Raw genomic sequence first — 24877 nt, 5'->3', positions numbered from 1 at the left:
ATATACTGCCAGACTCTCCACTACCGAAGACATAAGTTGTGTTGTTTTTGGTATTCACTGGAGATGAGACATTTTATGGAGTCTTACAGTCGATGGGTTTTAGATCTCTGGAATGAATATTTCAACAAACACTTTTCTCGACCACGAACGCAATATGCTAGCTGTGGTTTTCCTGAAAGACATTCTGAAACATTGAAATACACTCAACACTGAGCTACAAGAAAATGGTAAATTAATATATGATCTGATACAAAGAGTGTCTTCTTTCCGTCGCAAGTTGCATATCTTTGAGAAAAACACTGCAAGTCAAGAATTTATTCACTTTCCAACAATTCTTAGATACTGCAGTATTATCAAATTTGATGTAAAAACTTAGGAATGAATTTGCAGCAAGATTTCGTCGACTTCGCAGAGATAGAAAAGTTATCGCCATTCTTAAAATCGGCTTTAGAAGTTAGTCAAGCCTCAGAATGGACTGATGTGGCTGCGAAGTCGTTCCGCCTTCCAAAGCCTTTGCTCCAAATGTAGATAACAGACTTGCAGAAAGACATTTTCTTGCAAACGCCTGAAACTGCATAAGCCGAAGAATCCGGCCGCGGTGGTCTAGCGGTTCTAGGCGCTCAGTCCGGAGCCGCGCGACTGTTACGGTCGCAGGTTCGAATCCTGCCTCGGGCATGTATGTGTGTGATGTCCTTAGGTTAGTTAGGTTTAAGTAGTTCTAAGTTCTAGGGGACTGATGACCACAGATGTTAAGTCCCATAGTGCTCAGAGCCATTTTGAACCGAAGAATTTTGGAGTAAACATGTACACAAAATACATAAATTGCAAAGAAATTAACCATTTTGGCTCCACATATGTTTGTAAAACTTCATTTTCAAAAATGAATTTTCTGGAGAATAAGTATCGCTCAAGACTAACGGCCGCCCACCTTTAAGATGCTCTTCGCATAAGCTCCTCCCCGCGTGAATCTAACTTGAAAAAAACTGGCTCAAGCCTGCAAATGTAATTTCTCATCCCGATTTTTTAATATAATTATGCGCCTTTCCACTGTATTCCTTACAATTTGGTGTGTGAAAATTACAAAACAAATTAGTAAGGAAGACGAGTTTTTTTTTGGGTCCTCGATAAAAATTTTTAAAAGAATTCGGGCATCACCTAAAATTACTTGCCCACCCTACTCTAGACGGATGGCAAGAAGTTCAGTAAAAACATTGACACGGAAGAATTTAGAACATATGATTCGAATTTCTCCGTCTTAGTACTGACAAAATAAGGAGCCGAAAGTATGCGGTATGACAGTACATATCTTTCTTTTGCAAAATTTTTGCTCTGGAAATTGCATAGTTTGCCCATATAATATCTAGGAGTGAAATGTTTTCCATTTTGTTATGTACTGTGTAATGGTGTTCGTAAAGGATTGCTATATATTCTGATTTATTTAACTTTCTCAAAACAATTATTTTGTTCGTACTTGCATTTATGTCACTTGGACCACTTAGGGCCCTCTCTTAGATCTAACCACTAGACAAGCTTACAATTGCCAAGTGCAATGTACATAATAATAATAATAATAATAATAATAATAATAATAATAATAATAATTCCCGTGGAGGCCCGGGAAAAGAATAGGCCTCCGGTATGTTCTACCAGTCGTAAAAGGCGACGAAAAGAACAAATCACTAATAGGGCTAACCCCCCTTTTAGTGTGATTAGTTGGTTCAGGACAGAACTAAAGAAGCCTCGGACAAGCGCCGTCATGGTCGGGGACGACGCTTGAACCCTATGCCCGCCCACAATGGTAACGACACTGCTAGCCAACTGGAAAATGATTCAAATCCAAATACAGGTGTTTTGCAGGATATGCTTCCTGCAACCCCCCTAGAAGGAAAACAAAGACAGAGGATGAGATGGTCAGATGAAGTTAATCGACACCTCATGTTCTGTTATTACCAAGCAATAAACCTAGGAACCAACACAACTAGATACAGATCACAAGTATACTCAATATTTATTACCAGATACCCAGAATTAAAATTTTTAACAGAACAAAGACTAGCTGATCAGATCCGTGTAATAATAAAAAATAACAGGATACCCCAGTCAGAATTAGAAAACATCAAACAACAAGTACAACAAATACTGGAACAAAATAATGTGCAATCAGAAGAAGAAGAAAATACAGTAATGGACTCAAACATCCCAGAGCAAACAAACAAAGAACAACACGCATCAATTACACTGTCCGAGGAAAACGAAACCTTAAGACAGCCACCAGAACAAGCACAAATAGAACACGAAGTGACACATATGTTAGATATAGAAGAAAAATTTCAGCTGACATATATAGAATACAAAGACACAAATACAGACATTAGACCATTCTTGAATGGACCGCCAAATAACCCACTGGTCGAAACAACAATAAAAACTTTCAACACAATCATACACAACAAAATAAATGAAAACACAACTATGGAAGAGTTACAAGTACTGGTTTATATAGGAGCACTCACTACACTAAATATACACACTAGGCAGAGATCAGAACCAACCAATACACACAGAAGAAACCCACAAAACCAGCATGGCAACACAGGCTTCAGATCAGAAGAGAAAAACTGAGAAAAGACATCGGACAGCTAACACAATTTATAAGAAATGAAATGTCAGAAAAAAAACGAAAAAGAGTAGGTAAAATCTCACAACAAGAAGTGATAGAGCAATTAGATGAAAAGAAGCAGAAATTACAAGCATTGGCCAAACGGCTTAGAAGATACAAAAAAAAGTGAAAATAGAAGGAAACAAAACCAAACATTCAACACAAACCAAAAGAAATTTTACCAGACAATAGACAACACACACATTAAAATAGACAATCCACCAAACATAACAGACATGGAACACTTCTGGAGCAACATATGGTCAAACCCGGTACAACGTAACAGGCATGTACGGTGGATACAAGCAGAAACAGATACATACAAGATGATACCACAAATGCCTGAAGTGATAATTTTGCAACATGAAGTCACCCAAGCAATTAATTCTACTCACAATTGGAAAGCCCCTGGAAAAGATAAAATAGCAAATTTCTGGCTAAAGAAATTCACCTCAACACATTCACATCTAACTAAATTATTTAACAGTTACATTGCAGACCCATACACATTCCCTGATACACTTACACATGGAATAACTTATCTGAAACCTAAAGATCAAGCAGACACAGCAAACCCAGCTAAATATCGCCCCATAACATGCCTACCAACAATATACAAAATACGAACTTCACTCATTACACAGAAATTAATGACACATACAACACAGAACAAAATTATAAATGAGGAACAAAAAGGCTGTTGCAAAGGAGCACGAGAATGTAAAGAGCAGCTGATAATAGATGCAGAGGTAACATATCAAGCTAAAACCAAACAAGGTCGCTACACTATGCATACATTGATTACCAAAAAGCTTTTGATAGTGTACCCCACTCATGGTTACTACAAATATTGGAAATATACAAAGTAGATCCTAAATTGATACAGTTCCTAAACATAGTAATGAAAAATTGGAAAACCGCACTTAACATCCAAACAAATTCAAATAATATCACATCACAGCCAATACAGATTAAGCGTGGAATATACCAAGGAGAGTCATTAAGTCCTTTCTGGTTCTGCCTTGCTCTGAACCCACTATCCAACATGCTAAATAATACAAATTATGGATTCAATATTACTGGAACATACCCACACAAAATCACACATCTGCTATACATGAATGATCTAAAACTACTGGCAGCAACAAATCAACAACTCAACCAATTACTAAAGATAACAGAAGTATTCAGCAGTGATGTAAATATGGCTTTTGGAACAGACAAATGTAAGAAAAATAGCATAGTCAAGGGAAAACGCACTAAACAAGAAGATTACATATTGGATAACCACAGCGACTGCATAGAAGCGATGGAAGAAACAGATGCCTATAAATATCTAGGATACAGACAAAAAATAGGAATAGATAATACAAATATTAAAGAAGAACTAAAAGAAAAATATAGACGAAGACTAACAAAAATCCTGAAAACAGAATTGACAGCAAGAAACAAGACAAAAGGTATAAATACTGTGGTGTCACCGCCAGACACCACACTTGCTAGGTGGTAGCTTAAATCGGCCGCGGTCCATTTAGTACATGTCGGACCCGCGTGTCGCCACTGTGTGATCGCAGACCGAGCGCCACCACAAGGCAGGTCTCGAGATACGGGATAGCACTCGCCCCAGTTGTACGGACGACATTGCTAGCGACTACACTGACGAAGCATCGCTCATTAGCCGAGCAGATAGAATAGACCTTCAGCTGAGTTCATGGCTACGACCTAGCAAGGCGCCATTAACCATTTTAAGATAGAGTCTCACTTGTATCATCAAGGAATGCTGTATTCAAATGAAGGATTAAAAGTTAAGTATTATAGCAGCTACGTACTTTTCTTGCTACCATTCATTACGTATCCTGTTTCAGACCTCTCTTTAGCCAACGTGAGATTACGCGTGCCTTTCGGCTACTTCAGTGTGGCCTAGCTGTCTTGTTACGCCACAACAAATATTTATGCTATACCAATATTGACCTACTCATTTGGAGTAGTGAAGTGGAGTAACACAGACCTAGAAGCACTCAATACACTTACACGATCACAATGCCACAAATATAGAATACATCACACACATTCAGCAACTGAAAGATTCACATTAAGCAGAAAGGAAGGAGGAAGGGGATTTATCGACATAAAAAACCTACATTATGGACAGGTAGACAATTTAAGAAAATTCTTTCTAGAACGAGCAGAAACTAGCAAAATACACAAAGCAATCACTCATATAAATACATCGGCTGCACCACTGCAATTTCATAACCACTTCTACAACCCTTTAGATCACATAACATCAACAGATACGAAGAAAGTAAATTGGAAAAAGAAAACACTACATGGCAAGCACCCGTATCATCTAACACAGCCACACATCGATCAAGACGCATCCAACACATGGCTAAGAAAAGGCAATATATACAGTGAGACGGAAGGATTCATGATTGCAATACAGGATCAAACAACAAACACCAGATATTACAGCAAGCATATTATTAAAGATCCCAATACACAACAGATAGATGCAGACTTTGCAAACAACAAATAGAAACAGTAGATCACATCACAAGCGGATGTACAATACTAGCAAAGACAGAATACCCCAAAAGACATGACAATGTAGCAAGAATAATACATAAACAGCTTGCCTTACAACATAAACATATAAAACACCACGTCCCCACATACAAGTATGCACCACAAAATGTACTGGAGAATGATGAATACAAATTATACTGGAACAGAACCATTATAACAGATAAAACAACACCACATAACAAACCTGACATCATACTCACCAATAAAAAGATGAAATTAACACAACTAATTGAAATATCCATACCCAATACAACAAATATACAAAAGAAAACAGGAGAAGAAATTCAAAAATACATCCAACTAGCTGAGGAAGTCAAGGACATGTGGCATCAGGATAAAGTTGACATTATACCAATTATACTATCAACTACAGGAGTCATACCACACAATATCCACCAGTACATCAATGCAATACAGCTACATCCAAACGTATATATACAACTACAGAAATCCGTAATTATTGATACATGTTCAATCACCCGAAAGTTCGTAAATGCAATATAACATATACCGTACAGTTAAAAGGAAGTCACGCTTGTTCAAGGTCCGCGTCACTTTCCATTTTTGACCAGACATAACGTCTGAGAAAAGAAAGAAATAATAATAATATAATACGCTGAATAGTATTACACTAATGCCAATCTTATTAACAATGTGTTACTTTTCTTTACAAGGGAGAGAATCACGCAAACAGGAATGCACGGCAGCAGAACAGAAGGAAACAAATCCGGGGAAGAAACTGATTAGTTCAGGATTGCGTAAAGTTAGAATATGAAAGATTGTTTCGGTTTATGAGGTTAAAGGGACCAAACTACAAGGTCATCTATCCTTTCATCCAATATGTGTCAATCTGGGAATAGTCTGCAGGAAGGAAGGACACAGATGACAAATCCTGACAAACCTGTTACAGGGAATCAATAAAATCAAGAGAAAGTAGCAAGCAGACGTGAGAGAGGGTAAGAGGGTGAAGGTGGATGAGTTGCTCTACACAGAAAGCATCTGCAGGCCCCCAGGTCGTGTTATTGATGGGAGACCACCCTCTGCATCCTTGAACTCGGACAAGTTGACAAAATTTCAGGAAAAAGAACAACGACGAAGACAAAATAGTAAATCAACGATAGATGTAAAAAAATAAGAAGAACCAAAAAACTCTGAAGGGCAGTAGCCAGGCTGGACCACCGAGAAACGGCACTCATGGGGCTCCTGGGTCAGAACAGGTAGCGGAAAAACCGTCCAATCCTTCAAGCAGCTGACGACGCCAATGTGCCCTAACTTACAGGGAGGAACAGAAACCCAATCAGCCACTTTGGTGTCGTCCAACAGCACCAAATGCAGCTTGTCAGCAAGTTTAAGATGTCGCCATAAGGTGGCCAAATTGGGTAATACAGTAGGACACTGTCGCATGGACACCATACCGACAGGAGTGGATCCTCACGTCACAGGATGTGACCATGGGACAGCCAGGTGTGCCCACTATGAAGCCAACAGAGAATGGTAGATTGCCTGTGTGAAGCCCGAAGGGAAGACTGCTGCATGGTCGTGGTCCCATTTATTGCTCACAGTTTGTTTGGAGAAACCACGACACAACAATCCTTGTTCTAAGCCTCCAACAACTGGCGGTGTAGAGTTAACCCTGGGTCCGGTTCCGCTATCGTCACCCCAAAGTCTGCATCCTGGTAGCCAACTTGGCCAACTGGTCAGCAACTTGCCTGGGGTTCAGGCAAAGTCGACCAACATCCAGCTTGATGAAGGTCAGAAAAGAGATCCTGGATAGTCACATCCAAATGGGTGTCAAGGGTAGCACTGTTAGAGAGCATCAAGACTACTTAGGAAGTCACTGTCAGTCAATAACATCTCGCTTGTGCAGGAAAGAACGTGACTGAGGGCTCTAGAGATGCACACTGATACTGCAATGAACATACTGCATCTGTTGGGAAAGGATCGTAGTTGACGATAGAGCCATTAGTGTATACCACTTCCGAACCCGGAAATGCATTAAAGATGGCCGAATATGAAGAGTAAAACGGCAGAAATAAATAGCAGCAATGAAAGCTGTGATAGCGTTCATAGTGTGACAGCAATAGCGATTCACTGTTGAAGGAAAGGAATATAGCTGTTATATGCCGAGGGGGGAAGCAGTGCAGATGATAAAGCTTTAATCTCCTGTGTGGTTTAGCGTCAGTCACATTTTAGTGGGTAGTTCCACCCAGAGAGAGAGAGAGGGAAAGAGAGAGAGAGAGAGAAATTTTTTGCATTACGCATAGGGACAGCAAGATGCAGGACTATAAGGTTATGCACAGCAGTTATGGAACGGTGATAAGTATTTTGTATAGAAGGAAATATATTGAGGATATCAACTAAGAAGCCGATAAAGAAAGCGGCGTATGTAAAAATAATCAGGCCCCCTATGCAGTCGCACCCACTCCAAACGGCGCATAGGTATGCCCTTAATAAACAAACAACCCAACGTTATGCACGTATATTACGAAGGAATTCACGGCTAGATCGTATTGCGTAGTAATTTCGCTATTTATCCCAAGTTGAACTACGAGGGTAAGTCAATTATTATCCTCAAAGTAGTTACAAAATTTTATTCTAATCAAATAGGAAACTTATAAGAACATCTTTTTTGACATAGTCTCCTTTTTCAACGCACTTGGCCCGTCGTTGTACAAACTTCCTGATGCCCTCATAAAAGAAGGTTCTCGGTTGAGCTGCGTGCCAGGTATGCACCGCTTCTTTCACTGCTTCGTCCGACGCAAATATATGGGGGATGATCCAGACTTCAAATTTGAGTTTCTGGAGCGTTTCAGCAGTGCGGGCAACACTATGCGGACAGGCATTGTCGTGCAACAAGACAACACCTTTTGACAGCAATTTCGCCGTTTGCTTCGAATTGCAGGCTTTAGCCTGACGGTAAGCATCTCACTGTAACGTACACTGTTTATTGTTGTGCCCTTTTCTCTATAATGTTCCAGTACTGGACCTTGTGGGTCCCAAAAACCGTAAGCATCAGTTTTCCTGCGTACAGTTGGGTCTTGAACTTTTTCTTGTACGGCAAATTTGGATGTTTCCATTCCATACTCTGTCGTTTACTCTCCGGCTCGTAATGATGGATCCATGTTTCTTCACCAATAATGATCCTGTCTAAGAAGTTGTCCCCTTCGTTACCATAGCGGTCCAAATGTTTTTTTTTTTGCAGATGTCCAAGCGTGTTTGTTTATGCAACTGTGTGAGTTGTTTTGAGACCCGTCTTGCACAAAACGCAAGTCTGTTGTGGATGATTTCGTAGGCAGAACCGTGACTAATTTTCAGACGATGTGCCACTTCGTCAATAGTTAATCTTCTACCTAAGAGAATCATTTCACGTGCACGCTCAATGGTTTCTTCATTTGTGGCGGTAAACGGTCGTCCGATTCCTTCATCGTGCGTAACACTTGTGCGACCATTTCGGACTTTTTCAATCCATTCGTAGACACTTCGTTGTGGCAAAACACTGTTCCCGTACTGTACCGAAAGTCATCGATGAATTTCGGCCCGTGATACGACTTCCGACCACAAAAAACGGATCACTGAACGTTTCTCGGTGCAAATAGCGGGGCAGCCATGATTAACAGCACGGCAGCGATAACGAAACTAACCTAGCAGCATGAAAATTGCAAAGATATAACAACAAATAAACAAAGTATGCGTCATTAACGTAAAACGACAGTACTACCAAAACAAAACAAAAATATAATTAAACTGCGGATAGTAATTGACTTACCCTCTTACATCATGGTAGTCCAGATTTGGCAGTACAAAAGGCAGTAATACTTTTATCTTATTGTAGTATTTTCTTAACTGCGTGTGAGCAAGGGAAAGATTGTCTGGATACTGATGCAGTTTGTTCTTCACTATCTATATTTTCATCCAAAGGTATGCTGACGTCTGTTGTTTTTCAATAGGTTCACTGGATGTCATCATAGAGGGAATTGTTTCATAAAAATGTTGGATAACACACTGATACTGTAGAGTCCAGGCTTCCGCAAATCCAGATCATCCTTTACCGAGCCCAAAAAAGCATATATCTTTGTACGTCGCTGTAAGATTACTTTAACATAATGTTTCTTTAGTATCCTCCCTAAGTTAGACTATATGTTGCCCAAATATCGGAGGAACGACGTGGACTTTAACAGCTCCTTTTCCTCACTATCTTGTGATTGGTCACATTTATTGCTCATTAAAACTGTGCTAATTTGACGCGGGAAAGTCCGTAGTCTGAACACAGACTGTAGGTGTTCCATTTCATTTGCAAGACTGTCTCTCTCAGACAAAACGTGGAGCCGGTATATCAATTTTCGAAGGGCACCCATAATTTGTGGAGGGTGGTGGCATTTAGAGGCCTGAAAATATAGGTCCGCATGCGCTGTATCACGTTATGCATGCGTCTGCGCGCCTGAGATGGAGCAGTATTCGACAGAGTGCGCTGAACTCGAGAGACGGTAGTGACGTGGTGGTAACCTCTGCGCATGCGCCACCGCCTCAATTTTTGAGTATAAAGCTCTGACGCACACCAGCAGTCTCCAGTGCCAAAACTTATCTGAAGGTAGCTGAATCGTTCTCAGCCAAGATACCGTGGCAAAATGGCGATATCATTTGGCTGAAATCGCGAAACCTCATGGAATACTCATTACGCCGGGAAAACTTCAAAATCATAACCACTGGATTAGCGACACTTTTACAAGATCGGCAAACAGAATTTCGGAAGCTATGTAGAAAAGTAGTTTAACGGTTGTAAATTTTTATACAATAAATATTTTTTCTGTATCTGTAAACGTTTGTTGTATATAACCAAACGGAACTTACTTTGTGGACTTACCTCGTATCTTTGATCTTGAACGGAAAGACTACTAAGGAAGTGAAAGTAAAAATGAGTAATTGTGAAGTTCTTGTGGGCAAGTGCGTGCCCCTTTGCGTGCAATATATCTCGAAGACATGTGAATATCGATTGTGAAAAACGGGCGCCGCTCACGCGAAAACTCGTAGCATTTACAATACTGCTCTGTATACTTTCTGGTAGAGATTAGGCAGAGTCCTTTTTGAGATTAGTTTCATTGAAAATAAAGTCGCACGAAATATTAGCATAATCTAACCTTGTGAGAATTCGGAACAGTATAAATACTAATGTGTTTTTTCCTCGTAAAGGTTAAAGAGGGTACTTTCTGAGATTTGTTTTTAAAAAATTCCAAAACGAAGATGCACATAGTCTCTCAAATGTTGTTCCTTCTTTGCTATTATTGTCGGTAACAGGCGAATATGATGCGAGTTGAAACAATCGAAATGCACATGTCCAACTTCGAGGTATATCGCACGCGTATAAACCTAAGGAATATACTTGTAAAGTTTGTCTAGTTCCCTGAGCTGAGGGGTATACACGGTGAGGGCTAGCGAAAACAAAGGCCGCTACGTAACAAGTGATTGGCGTCCTCGCAGTAGTGCCAACACGCTTGCCATTTGCGCTTCGAAGCCCTCGGTTGCTGTGCTGTAAAAAGCACGAAAGTTCTTATTTTTTAATACCAAGTTTCGTGAAAGCTTTAACCGTAAGATATGGTTCATATTTATATCAATGAATATGAAAAAACTGATAAAAGATAAATTCTTCTGAGACACTGAAAACCATGTAAATAATTATTTTAATACTCAGAACAGATATAATCATTAAAAAGTGAATCGCAATCACTACGTGTCCACTGCGCACTGAACGTCTGCCCATTATAGCGCCGCACACTGCAAATTGAGTTCGTTGGCAGCAGTGCCAAGAGCTACGGAACAATCCGGATTCTGCCGACGAGCTCGAGAACAACTGAGGCAGCTCAGGGAACCAAAAAAACTTTACAAGGTATAGTGACACTTGTCTCTAAAACCATGACATTAAGAATAGATATTAAAAAATAAATAAAGCTTCAAGGACTATTGAGAAGTAAATAACTAATAAATACTGTAAAAACAATACTTAGGTTTTTTGGTTTTCTATGTGCTTTATACAATCTCACTCTTCTCTTCTTCTCACACAAAAATTTTCGTAATCGTATGATAAAACACGAAACCAGATAATCTAATTCGCATACGAACCTATATTTACTGTCGATGGCGCTCGATCGATGCAACACGGTGTACTAAAGTACGTGACAAGTATGTGAATGCTTCGTGACTGATGCAGTTTCATTGTCTGGTGCCCATACCGCATGCGCAGTTGTAATAGCTCAGTTCCGGCGCTTGCTAGAAACCTTCGGCTTCGGCATGAACTTCGGCATATTTTGTCCGAAGCCGAAGGTTTGGCAGAAGGTGGCTGAAGCCGAAGGTGAATGTACGGTCGGGCACCAATTACGGCTCGCAATTTCTCACCCACTAACACAGCTACCGTGCGTTACGCGTCGTGGTGTTACATTTTAAGAGTTCGGAGCCCTCTAGCGGCAGAGGGCTGTAAATATCAAGACATGAACAACAACGATGTAGAATGGTGGTAACGTTTGGTTTATTCAAACAAAAAAATTCGGAGGTATTACTTTTCACCACGCTTTCGTGCTTTCGTTTTCATAAACAATCTGAGGTATAAGGGTATTGATTTTGCACTATATGAAAATTACAGAAATGTTTCTAAAGCACAATTGATGTTTAGGAAACTGATTTGTAGTGTTTTCTGCTTAACCTGTTTGTTTCATTTACAGTAATTTTTACTCCTGGAAATTCGTTTTTATTTACCGTCGGAAAGTGTGTGAATTACAGCGTTAAAAGGCCTAAACCAGGCTTATAATTTTAAAACTTTTTGTGCGGTGGGACTCCTGGACACACATCGATATTTGTCATGTGACTGACAGCCTCTTCTCAAGCTATGCTGTTGCATCAATGAGTGATGCAATTTATCTCAGCGAACTGAGATATTTATTACTTCACAAATTTATTAAATTACTTTTTTGTGTCACCTCTCCTTCTTTCTTCAGTAACATTTATATTATTTGAAGTTGCGCGCAATAAAACTTACAAAACACGCTGGTGTATATGAAGTGCAGTTTGATAGAAACTGATGAACACAAGTTCGTATGCGAAAACGTCAAAAGTACATGGGCTGTTGCACCGCAAAAGTTATCACACATTACCAGAACTTCACCAAATGCGCCTGCAGACTTCTAAAACGCACATGACAAATTTCATCCTAATGCGAAAAAAAGTCGTAAATTGGCTGAAAGCCAAAACGACACTTTATATTCAAACAGCAGAAAATGAAAGTAGAGAAGACTAGTTAGTATGCCCCACAACACATAACAAGTTACCGCAAGCAAAAAAATTATCCCAACTTTGGGGAAAAAAAAACAATAATTCAACATACGGTATGTGAACAAGTGTTGTTTTAACATAAAAACTCAGACTGCCAAAGCAAAGAGTCCTAAACGTGAAGCTGAAGATTTGCCGAGAGCAGTTGGTGACTATATGCAATTAGGAGCAGTTGCACAATATCTGAGTCTGTACTCTGCAAACTACTATGAAGTGCATGGCAGAGGGTACGCCACATTGTATCAGTTATTAAGGTGTTTTTTTCCGTTCCGTTCACGTACTGAGCGCGGGAAAAATGATTGTTTAAATGTGTGTGTTTGTCGTCACAATCTGTATGTGCGTGATAAGTAGGTCGTTGTCGTATATTCGTACAATGGCCTTTTAAAGCCTTTGTAAGCAAGCTTTCTCGCGATAAAATACGTGTGTCTTCAGGCGTCTGCTGTTCAGTTTCTTCCTCTGACACTCTCCCAAGCGTCTAACAAACCTGTGACATTTAGTGCTGCCCCTCTCTGTATACTTCACTGTATACTTTATATCCCCTGCCAATCTTATTTGATACAGCTCCCACACACTTCAGCAGTACTCCAGAATGTGTCGCCCCAGTGATCTATAAGCAATTTGCTGTGTAGACTGCTTGAATTTTTTCAGTATTCTACTAATAAGCCAAAGTCTACCATCAGATTTACTCACAACTGAGCCTAAGTGTATCATTCCATTTCATATCCCTACAAAGTACACACCCAGATATATGTAAGAGTTGACCGATTCGAACCATGACTCATTGATATTACGGTCATGGGATACTACGTTTTTTCGTTTTGTGAAGTGCACGCTATTACATTTCTGAACTCTGAAAGCAAGTTGCCAATATAGGCACCAGTTTGAAAGAAGCTGCATAAATATTCAGTTAGATCTTGAAGATTGCATACAGAACTTCATTATGGATAACAGCGTCATCTGCAAGAAGTCTGAGATTGCTGTTAATATTGTCCGCAAAGTCATTAATGTACAGCATGAACAGAAAGAATATTGTCCGCAAAGTCATTAATATACAGCATGAAGAGAAAGGATCGCGACACTCTTTCTTGTGGCACAGTCGAAGTTACTTTTACATCTAACGATGACTCTCCATTCAAGATAACATGCTGCGTCATCCTAAAAATAAAAAAAAATCCTCAATCCAGTCACAAATTACTCTCGATACACCATGTGATTGTACTTTTGACAGTAAGCGTAGATGTGGTGCTGAGTCAAACGCTTTTCAAAAATTAAGAAATACTGCATCTGCCTGACTGCCTTGATGCATAGCTTAGAGTATGGCATGTGACGAAAGCAAAGATTCGTTTCGCGAGGCCGATGTTTTCGGAATCCATGCTGGTTGGCGTGGAGGAGATCATTCTGTTCGACATAATTCATTATGTTCGAACTGAGAATCTGTTTTTAGATTCTATAACAAATCGATGTCAAGGACGTTGGGTGGTAATTTTGTGAATCACTTCTACTATCCTTGTAAATTGGTGTAACCTGTGCGTTCTTCCGACTACTGGACAGGGTATTATGTTCGAAGGATCTACGATAGACTATAGTTAGAAGAGGAGCTAATTCAGCCGCAAATTCATTATAGACTCTGACAGGGGTGTCATCAGGCCCTGGAGCTTTGTTCAATTTTAACGATTTCAGCTTCTTCTCTACAACGTTGACACTGACACGTCTTTCACTCATTTTTTCAGTGGTACGAAGATTAAACTGGGGAAAATCTACAGGGTTTTCCTTTGTACAGGAACATCTGAAAATGTCTTAAGCGTTTCAGCTTTTGCTTTGCTACCCTCAATTTCAGTTTCTCTCTAATTCACAAGTGACTGGATACTAAGATTGATGCCACCATCAGCCTTTACATACTTGCAGAATTTCGTTGGGTTTTGTGAAAGCTCATTTGACTATATTGTGGTACTGTAGTCATTGAGGGCTTCACGCATTGCTCTCTTGACAGCCAAACGCGTTTCATTCAGCATCTCTCTATCTTTAGCCCTATGCTTTGTTTTACACCTATTATGCAGTAGTATCGGTTTCTTTAGACATTTCTTTATAAATGGTTCAAATGGCTCTGAGCACTATGGGACTTAACTTCTGAGGTCGTCAGTCCCCTAGAACTTAGAAGTACGTAAACCTAACTAACCTAAGGACGTCACACACATCAATGCCTGAGGCAGGATGCGAACCTGCGACCGTAGCGGTCGCGCGGTTCCAGACTGTAGTGCCTAGAACCGCTCGGCCACTTCGGCCGGTACATTTCGTTATAGCCCCATGTCTTGTTTTATACCTGTTATGCAGTAGTCTGTTTCTTTACGGTGATTTAATACAATGGAGGGTCCATCCTATTATAAACTGTTCTACTGGTTACATATCTGTCCAGTGCATGGTCAGCTATTTTGTTAAACTTGAGCCATGGTTTCTCCTCATACTCTTGTCCTGTGCTGAAAGTTTCCAGTTTCTCATTGGGATACGACACTACTGCTTTTTTACCCAGTTTACTGAAGATATGTATCTTTCTACCTATTTGAGTTGTCCTGTGTGCTTTGATAATCATTGCTGCCCCAGTTGCGGTGTGGTTTCTGATACCAGTTTCGATGTCGACATTCTCAAAGAGGTCAGGTTTGTTTATTGCCATTATATCTAATAGATTTCCATCATGAGTGGGGTTCCGAACTACCTGTTTCCAGAGAATTCATTTAGTAATGCTTCAAAAGATGTCTTGTCACGCCCACCACTAACGAAACCGTAATTTTCCAACTTGATTGTAGCATGATTAAAGTCTCCACTGATGATTACAGTGTGACTGGTGAACTTACGTGCAAGCAAACTTAAGCTTTCGCTAAAGTTTTCGGTTACATCGGGAGGAGACTCTGGTGGACGATAGAGGGATCCAGCTCCAATTTTAAGCCCATGCTGATACGGAGGCTTACCCAAACAGTCTTGCATGCAGCTTCAGTTTCTATCTAGGTGGGTGTGAGGTTCTTGTCTGCTACCACAATTACACCACCTCTATTTCCCATTAGCCTGTCCTTTCGATAAACACGTAAATTTTCTCCAAAAATCTCATAGCTATCAATTTCAAGTTTGAACCAGCTTTCTGTATCTAGCATTAAGCGAGCTTCACTGCTTTTAAGGAGCGCTTCAAACTCTGGCAATTCATTGCGAATGTTTGACAGTTAACTACAAGGATTTTATTACTATCGCTTGTTGGGGGCATTTTTTTGGACCTTACTCTTATATTTCTGCGTCTCCTACAACTGTCATTATCTGGACTAGATGGCGATTTGCCAAATCTAAAAGACCCTTGTGTGCACACCACACGCCAGTCAGCTACTTGTGTAGCAGCCTCTGATGTGTAGTGCACACCTGACCCGTTTAGGGTGACCCTACAGATCGCAACTCTTTGCAGCCCTTTGGCTCAGATCCAGGAAGGCGCAGCCTAGCTTGTCACAGAATCCTCGAAGACTCTGATTCAGTCATTCCACTCGACACGGAACCAAAGGGCTACGATCAATTCTGCAAATTTTAAGCTTCGTTAAATTCCATGCGCAAAGTCGGCCTTCTCTGCCAGTCGCTGGAATACTCCAAGTATGCCTGCAGAGACCAGATGACAGGCATCATTTGTTCCAGCGTGCGCCATAATCTGCTGTTGATTTCACTCTGTGCCCTTAATGGTTGCCGGAATAGTCTCTTCGACATGCTGAATGAGGCCCCCAGACATACACACTGAGTGCACCTAGTGGTCCTCTCTCTCTCTCTCTCTCTCTCTCTCTCTCTCTCTCTCTCTCTCTCTCTCTCTCTCTCTCTCTGTCATTTCCCGAAGGGTTACCATTATTGGTCATAGTTTGAACTGCCGACGGTTAATAGACCCCTGCCCTTCCAGCGTTGCCTTTCCTTGACGTGGGCAAAGCATGTTTCCCAAAAACAGGTGAAGTGAGTCCCACTGGTTCAGTTTCATTGAAAGACAGCAACTTATACTTGTTGCTTAGGGAGATCAGTATAAGACCCGGAGACCTCCCTGGTCCCTCTCTACCATGCACTGGACGCCTAGGTCTACCGTTGTCACGCCACGTGCAGTGACTTTTGAACATATCACTACTGGAGTCATGTATCATGCTGCTGGCCATCTTCTTCATTGAAACCGAGATTTCTAAAACAACCTAAATGGAAGAAATATTTGCACATAGTTTCTGTGTAAATTGTTTGTAATGGATTTTCCTAAAATTTCAAATTATTCAGTTCAATGGTAGAGTTCATTACAGAAGTTCACTTCTTGTTTATTAATGTATGGTCCTCTATTTTTATGGCTCTGACAAAGCGTGTTTCAAAAAGGACTTTACAACTTTGAAAATTCATATAAATTAATTCGTAGTACCTACAGAGAAGAGTGTAGTGTCAATTTGTTGGGAAATACATCATGTTTTGTCTCGCGTAGTTTGCTACTGCTGAATCGCACCGTAAGGCGCGCTAGCGGCAGTTGCGTTAAAGATGGTTGCCTTCACTGGACGCAAGTGTGCTATCTGTGTGTTTGGGTTTGAAGAGTCGAAGTCGGCGACAACAGTTCAGCGTAATTTCCTTACTAGCTACGCTAAAGATCCTCCTAAACTGAACGGTTATTGTGCATTGTGTACGCCCCCTTTCTTCCCTGAGAGAACCATCAGCAGGATAGTGTACCTGGATATGTTACAACAATTTTTGATACCAATTTGTGCAAGATGGTGCACCACCCCACTACCTGGCTGGCGTCCGGGATTTTCTTAGTGACCGCTTTCCAGGTCAATGGATTGGCCCTGATGCGCCAATTGCATGGCCCCCACATTCCCCAGACTTGACACCACCCGATTTTTTTGGTGGGGATTCATCAAGGATATCGTATTTGTACGTTCTGTGCCGGCTTCTTTATCTGAATTTAGAGCAAGAATTTACAACACCACTGAGCAAATTACACGTGCAATGCTACAGCGATTTTGGTGCAAATGGTTCAAATGGCTCTGAGCACTATGGGACTCAACTACTGAGGTCATTAGTCCCCTAGAACTTAGAACTAGTTAAACCTAAGTAACCTAAGGACATCACAAACGTCCATGCCCGAGGCAGGATTCGAACCTGCGACCGTAGCGGTCTTGCGGTTCCAGACTGCAGCGCCTTTAGCCGCACGGCCACTTCGGCCGGCAGCGATTATGGGCAGAAATTAATTTTCGATGGGATGTGTGCGCAGGATAACCCGCGGAAGCCACATACAACATCTTTAGTTTTAAGATAAAAAAAAAACCTTGATGTGTTTCCCTACAAAATAATATTAAATCCAGCTGTGTATCTTCTTCCAATAAATTAATGAATTTTTAAAGTTGCAAAGTCCTTTTTGAAACGCCCTGTATATATACAGTAAAAAGAAAAAGGCTAACGTCACTGCCTTCTGTGCAGGAGGAGCCGGTTTCGATTCCCAGTATCACCTCAAATTTTTTCTGATGTAGGTCGATCTGGAACAGAGTTCGCTCAATGTCATGAGGCTAGATGTGGAGCTGCTTTAATAAAGAAGGAGCGACATCATCTGAACACATTTCCCATGATCACGTTTCGCTCCTCGTACTACCTTGTTGGCAGCAGTCGGCCAGTCGGAAAAGACCTAGAGACTAATCCATGAGTGGTGTTTACGTTTTTACGTCGTGCCTTTATGAAAGTCATCTGGCTATGTTAAATCGTAATCTTTTCTGATTTCTACTATTCTGTAATCGAAATCAGTAGGGCGTTACTGTTTTGTATACACTTTCAATGCGGCAAAGGCATTGTAGCAAGCGATATGCACTGATAAGCCAAAACGCTACGCCCACCGACCTACTATCTATATAAATCCGTCCAGACGATAGCAGCGTTACCTGATGAAGAATGACTGCTAGTGAGACACATGCATAGTGCATATGGTATCAGTGGGCGTGGTGTCCATATGTGTAAAGGGGATGGCGCGCGATCTATCTTTGTTTGACCGAGGGTAGATTGTGATGGCCGTGAGACTCAGCACTTAGAAACAGCATGACTTGTGTGTTCTAGCAGCGCTGTGGTGAGTGTGGCAAAACTACGGTGAAACCACATCGACACGTCGTGGGGTAGGGCGACCACTCCTCCTTATCGATGTAGAGGAGGAACCAACATCAGACTTTAATACAGGGCAGAGTACAAGTGTATGTAAACACACAGTGCACCGAACATACAAAGGTGGGCCTCCGCAGCCGACGACCAATTCATGTGCCAGTGTTAACATCACGACATTGGCAGCTACGACTGAAATGGGCACGAGACCATCGGCACTGGACGTTGGCGCAGTGGCAGAGCATTGCATTGTCTGATGAATCCCCACAGCTTAATCATCATGCCGATAGGAGGGTGCGAATCCGTAGTCTTCCAAGGCAATAGCGCCACGATACCTGTACTGTGGCATGGAGAGAAGCTGGCGGTGACTCCATTATGCTCTGGCGAACATTCATGTGGGCATCCATGGGTTCAGTGGAGCGCATGCCAGGCACTATGACGGCCAAGGAGTATCGTACGCTGTTTGCAGACCACGTACACCCCTTCATGACGATCATGTTTCCCGACGACAAAGGCATTCTTAAACCAGATAATACGCCATATGACAAGGCCAGTGTGATGGAGTGGTTCGAGGAACGCAGTGGCTAATTCCAGTTGATGTGCTGGTCCCCTAACAACTCGCCAGATCTGAACCCGATCGAACACATAAGGTACGTGATTGAACATGGCGTCAGAGTTCATAGCCTCCCCCCCCCCCCCTCCGGAATTTACGAGATTTAGGTGACGTTTGTGCAAATATGGTGCCACCTCCCTCCAGCGACCTACCAAGGCCTCACTGCTTCCATGCCACCATGCATCACTGTCGTTATCTGTACCAAAGGTGGACATACCAGCTTTAGGTAGGTGTTATAATGTTCTGCCTAATCTGTGTAAAATTTAATACGGGCTTTTGCAGAACAATGCACTCTCCCTGTAGAGACCGTGCAACTTAAGTTAAGCAAATAACAACTCGCACAGAAGTAATCGTTCTTTGGAGGCTTCATCCGCTTATTGTACGGAAAGAAATGTAAGATTGTGAAATAAAGTATCCAGAATGAATTTTCACTCAGTAGCGGAGTTCACATCGATTTGAAACTTCCTGGTAGATTAAAGCTGAACTCCTTAGTAAAAATTTGGAATATCATAGAGTTTACTACTGTGGCTTATAACAATACACCCATTAAGGTTTTTACAATACTTTACTAACAAAATAAATATAATTCCTTCTGAAAACAAGAACGATTTTGGTTAGTTACAAAAAATCATTACGAAAAAAGCAGACTCTCTCCCAAGAAAACAAAAACAGTGAAAATCATTATCTCGTGATGATGATTATCAGTCTTTAGTAGTGAGTATGCCCTTCCCGCACACGGATGAGGTCTTCCACTCTGTGAGGAATACTTTGATGACACCATCAAATTTATCTCTGGGTTTGAGGTCCCACTCCTCAATGGCAGCTTCAGTAAGGTCCTGAAGATTGTCGGGCGGATTCAGACGGTGTGCAAGTGGCCACCTTCAACAGGTCCCATGCATGATCAATTTCATTCATGTCTGGAGACTGTGCCGGTCAATGCATTCGATTCATTTTGCATCATCGAAGATACCGAGACACTGCTAGAGTACTGTGCTGTCTTGCATTGTCATCGACTAGGATGACGTTGTCGCCGACCTCGCATCTGTAGGGGCTTACAATCGCTTGCAGGACGTCTTGGATGTGTCGAGAACCAGTTAGACTGCCGCAGATGGAAGTTAGAGGCGTCCGCCCCCTGTCATTGTTGCGCCCAGAACATTACACTTCTACGTACAAAAGGATAGACTTCCTGAACGTTTCAGCGTTCTTGCTGTCGTGTAGCGTTTCTCCAAACCCTAAACGCCTTGTGCCCGGTCGAAGACCAATCCTGGTCTCGTCAGCAAACATGACATTAGTCCAAGAACCCAGGTGCCGTCCGGGGTGGCCGAGCGGTTCTAGGCGCTACAGTTTGGGACCGCGCAACCGCTACGGTCGCAGGTTCGAATCCTGCCTCGGGCATGGATGTGTGTGATGTCCTTAGGTTAGCTAGGTTTAAGTAGTTCTAAGTTCTAGGGGACTGATGACCTCAGAAGTTGAGTCCCATAGTGCTCAGAGCCATTTGAACCAAGAACCCAGGTCCTTCGAGTGTGTCGGTTCCGTTGGTTCATTGCAAACTTCTGATTGATCTTCTGGAACGAAGACCACCCGGATGCAATCTTCTACGCACTGTTTGGTCTGAGATACGAGTCCCTACTGCCATGGGAAGTCATTTACAATATTTCAGGCAGTTGATGTTGGGAGCCTGCGAGTCAACAGTTGTAGGAAACAGTCCTGGTGTTGTCATAAGAGGACGACCACTGCGAGGTCAGTCGTTCACATTTCCCTTCTCTCCGTACTTTCTCCACGCCTTAGGCACACCATTTTGAGAGACATATAACCGATCGGCAACATCTTGCTGTGTATGACTTGCTGAATGTTAGGCCACTATCAAAGTGTTGTCTGGCTCTGCGTGGCATGGTAATGCAGTGCTGAACGCAAACCGAATGAGGCTGTTGTTGATGCTGGACTGCTTGCGGTGTGCTGCTGCGACAGCTACATATTTACATGACTGGGAAAGAGTCACAAGCTTGCCATCAGTGAACACCGTCCAGTATATGGGCTCTAACTGGATAATGCATGAAGTGCTTAGGTCAGTGAGACTTCTAGTATTGTAGACTACATTTTACCGTAGTATTCCAAGCTTTTGTTGCGTAGTGTATGTGCCAAAACTGAACACAAGCGCGGAATCTTTGCTTTTGCAAGCTAATGTCATAATGTTAGGACGATTGTATGCCTTGTCATATGCTGTATGGTTTTGTGTCCTTCGTAGAATTTAAGTTTCCCTTGTTGGAGCAGATTAAATTTTCACTCTCTTTGGAATAACGGCCATTGTTTTTCGTACATGCTCACCGAATCTTTTCACTAGGAGTGGACGGAAAATCGACATACCTGCTTGATTTTCATTTATATTGTGCACTTCATTTACGTCTTGCTTGTTTATGCTCACCTGCTTTAAGCTTGGTGTGCCGTTCCTGATATGTGTGTTATGTTAACTGATTTTGCTTAATTGCAGCGAAGTCGTCTTAAAGAATAATCTGCTTTTCTTTCTCTTTTAGTTACACATTTGTGTGTCAGAAATACTTTAAGAGTACCTTAATCGGTTTTTTTATGGATCATGGCCATCCTGGCAGGCTCGTTGCTGATTTGGAACCGTGTTATGCTGTGTTGCAGGCTCCAGCGATCGACATGAGTTCCAGGCTGAAACGCGCATGCTGCTGGATATCGTCGCTAAGTCGCTGTATTCGGACAAGGAGGTGAGGGCTCGCGCCTTTCCCTGTGAGCTTGCCACACTGCAAGGTCTGCTAACAATGCTTTGCAGTAGAGTCCCAATGAACTTGCCTTTTCTGAAATAAGGATTATGTTCAAAGTCTGTTCTTGTTGTAGGATGCTACTCATCATATCATTTTCCAAGTACGAGTATTTTCAGGCATCTGGCCCTATTCATTGTTATGAACTAGTGAGGGCTCCTGATCGTATGTACGTTAGTGAGAAATGAAAAATGCATACATAACGCTCTATATTATTTTCAGTTCCAGGTGGAGAATCTCTAGATTTTTTAATCGTGCATGAAATTTGTCCAAACCCTTGTTCTGAACGGTACCTTAAGTAATTTCTGGCCATCTACTAAACGTCTTCAGGTCCTTGTTCGCGCCCCTTACACGTAAAATGTACCAAGTATCTTTGCTAACTTGCGTTATCATGAAGGGCACAGCATTGCGTCACTTCAGCAACCGCGCTATTTACGACGACTATAGTGACAGACGTTAGATATGGATATGGTAATAACTCTGATCTCTTATTGGGTCGTGGGTGGCCGATTCCGTAGGTATAAAGTTAGTGTTACTATCGGGAATGTGGACGCAGTGAAGTACGATCCGAAATCGTGTTCTCTTATTCACAAACTCGCTGGTTGCTCGGCTTTTTATTTATCCCAGTCTTAGAGTAGAGAAGAAAGACGTACATTTAAACACTTTTTCGACTGTTTCACATGTCAGCCCCACCACACCACGTCCTTTTTCACCTCCTCCTCCCTATTGATCCCCGCCTACCCTTCTGTCTGTCCATCTCCTCCCCGTTCTCTGTCAATCTCCAGCTCCTCATCTCTCTGCCCATCTCCTCCTCCCCCTCTCGCTATTCATCTCCTCCTCCCCTCCCTCTGTCCATCTCTCCATCCCCTCCCTCTGTCCATCCCCTCCCACTCTCTCTGCACATCTTATTCTCTCCCCGTCTTTCTGTCCATCACCTGTGTTACCGTTTCTAAATCCACTCTCGCCCTATTGGGAGGTAGGTGGTTCTTAATCTCCACAGTGCTTATTTCCAGATATGATATGTGTACGGATACCCCCTGCTTTGAATGTCTTTGCTCGGCGTTTCCAAACCAGGGAGGCTGTTGGGTTATGATTTCGCACGAGCGGAAGCCAACGACCACGTGCTTCAGCGCGCCTGATGTAACTGTCTCAGGTTTTACGTTAAACTATGGTTTCCACTGTCTACAGAGGCTGCTAACGCGGGCCAGCCGGACAGTTTCTGGGATGGAATTATATTCTGTAAGACCCACAGAAAGAGCCTCTGCGTTTCTACTGTGTACTCACCCGTATTAGTTCGTGCTTCTAGTTTCGCCCTGAGATTTCTCCCACATTAACACTGACGGCTGCAGTCAAAGGTCACGACAGACCTTCCGTCATAAGCAAGTTTACTCTAGATCGTGACGGAAAACTGGCGTACAATGGATCAGGCCGTAGCGCAGGACTACCGTCCGTCGATGTAACGCCGAAACGCTCTTGGTGGGTATCCTTCACGTGGCTTTTCTGTGATGATGGTTCCATTATGTTGACCAGTGCGAATATCGCCCTTTGCATTACAATGAAAAATGATTCACGTTATTTGGAAATGGCATCCAGCGTGCAACGACCGTAAGTACTGTTTGTGTACATATTAGTATATAAATTGAAACGAAGAAAGAGCTCCTGAAATTCCGTGCCGAAAGAAACAATAAAGACCGAGTTAAACCTTGGGTAAATGTATTTTATCGCTCATAAGGTTGTGCATAACATTTTCTTGTCACGCTTAAGTCGTGTGAATCCAGTACTAATATCGGATCTACGAGCAGCAAGTTTCTCAGTAATTAGGAAGTGTGTCGAACTCTAGGGGTTCTGCCATTAGCAGTGAATGTTAATGTACTATTCATTGAGTAAAAGCTCTTAGACACGAGCAAGTCTCCCTTAGCCTTAGTCTCAACTATTACGTACGACCTCAGATTTTTCGGGGATAAAGCCTAAGAGCTCTTAATCCATATATGTTTAAAAGACAAGTTTGTCAGGGTAATAAGACTACCTCTGCAATATGTAACCGTGAAACATGGACGTCATTCTTCCGAAATATTTAATTTACGAATCCCAAGTTGCAGTCGCTATTCATCAATAGAATTTCGATGTGTGTCTGTTATACGCCTGGAATTTTTTCAGGCCACAATAAAACTTCGGTTTTTGATAGCTGATCGGTGCATAACAAGAATATGGTAATTACAGGCAATGGTAATGCGATGATGGAGACTCTTCAAAAGGAACAAGATCCAGAGAAAGTAAAATTAAAGCATCCTTAGGAAGTGTGGTGCAGGGTAACTCTTCAAGTAAAATCAAAGAAAGAAGTTGCATCACAAGATTTTCATCACGAACTATTTTCATCGAGAAGTATAGGGAAGAAAAAGGTGTAAATCGATGGAGAATATCTTTCAAAAAGACAGTTGTTACAAGGACTTTTGCAAAATGCAAACTTTGACTGCCATAAAAGCTAAAATTACTAAAATTTTCCGGGATATCAGGCCATGGTTTTGTGGGATCTCGTAGGTAACGCACCGTTTCGTCGCCGTGTGTGGAGAATATCTTCAGGGGGGACCGTGAGTTCCACGTCGGTATGGCGCCCGTGGCGGTTGGCCATTGACTCAGTGCGAGTCATCGTGTGCTCTGGACCAACATCGAAGCCACGATCCCCCTGAAGATGTCTTTCCACAGACGGGGACGAGGCGTGGGTTATCTCTAAGAGATCCCAGAAGACCACAGCATAGTAGCCAGGACAGTTTTAGTAATTTTAATTACAAAGACTACTGA

General features: G+C 41.9%; 1 protein-coding gene across 1 annotated transcript in view; it reads left to right on the top strand.

The window, feature by feature from the left end:
• The window catches only part of LOC126412152 (heat shock protein 75 kDa, mitochondrial), a 383507-nt gene that overhangs the window by 100851 nt on the left and 257779 nt on the right, over positions 1-24877 (top strand). Inside the window, exon 3 of the mRNA XM_050081610.1 lies at positions 21942-22024. Within this exon, the coding sequence (XP_049937567.1) occupies positions 21942-22024 (83 nt within the window). The remainder of the gene's footprint in view (positions 1-21941; positions 22025-24877) is intronic.

The sequence above is a fragment of the Schistocerca serialis genome, chromosome 7 (assembly GCF_023864345.2).
Source record: "Schistocerca serialis cubense isolate TAMUIC-IGC-003099 chromosome 7, iqSchSeri2.2, whole genome shotgun sequence".
In the NCBI taxonomy this organism is placed as follows: domain Eukaryota; kingdom Metazoa; phylum Arthropoda; class Insecta; order Orthoptera; family Acrididae; genus Schistocerca; species Schistocerca serialis.
Note: the sequence above shows the minus strand (reverse complement) of the source record. Positions and strands in the feature narration are given on the sequence as shown.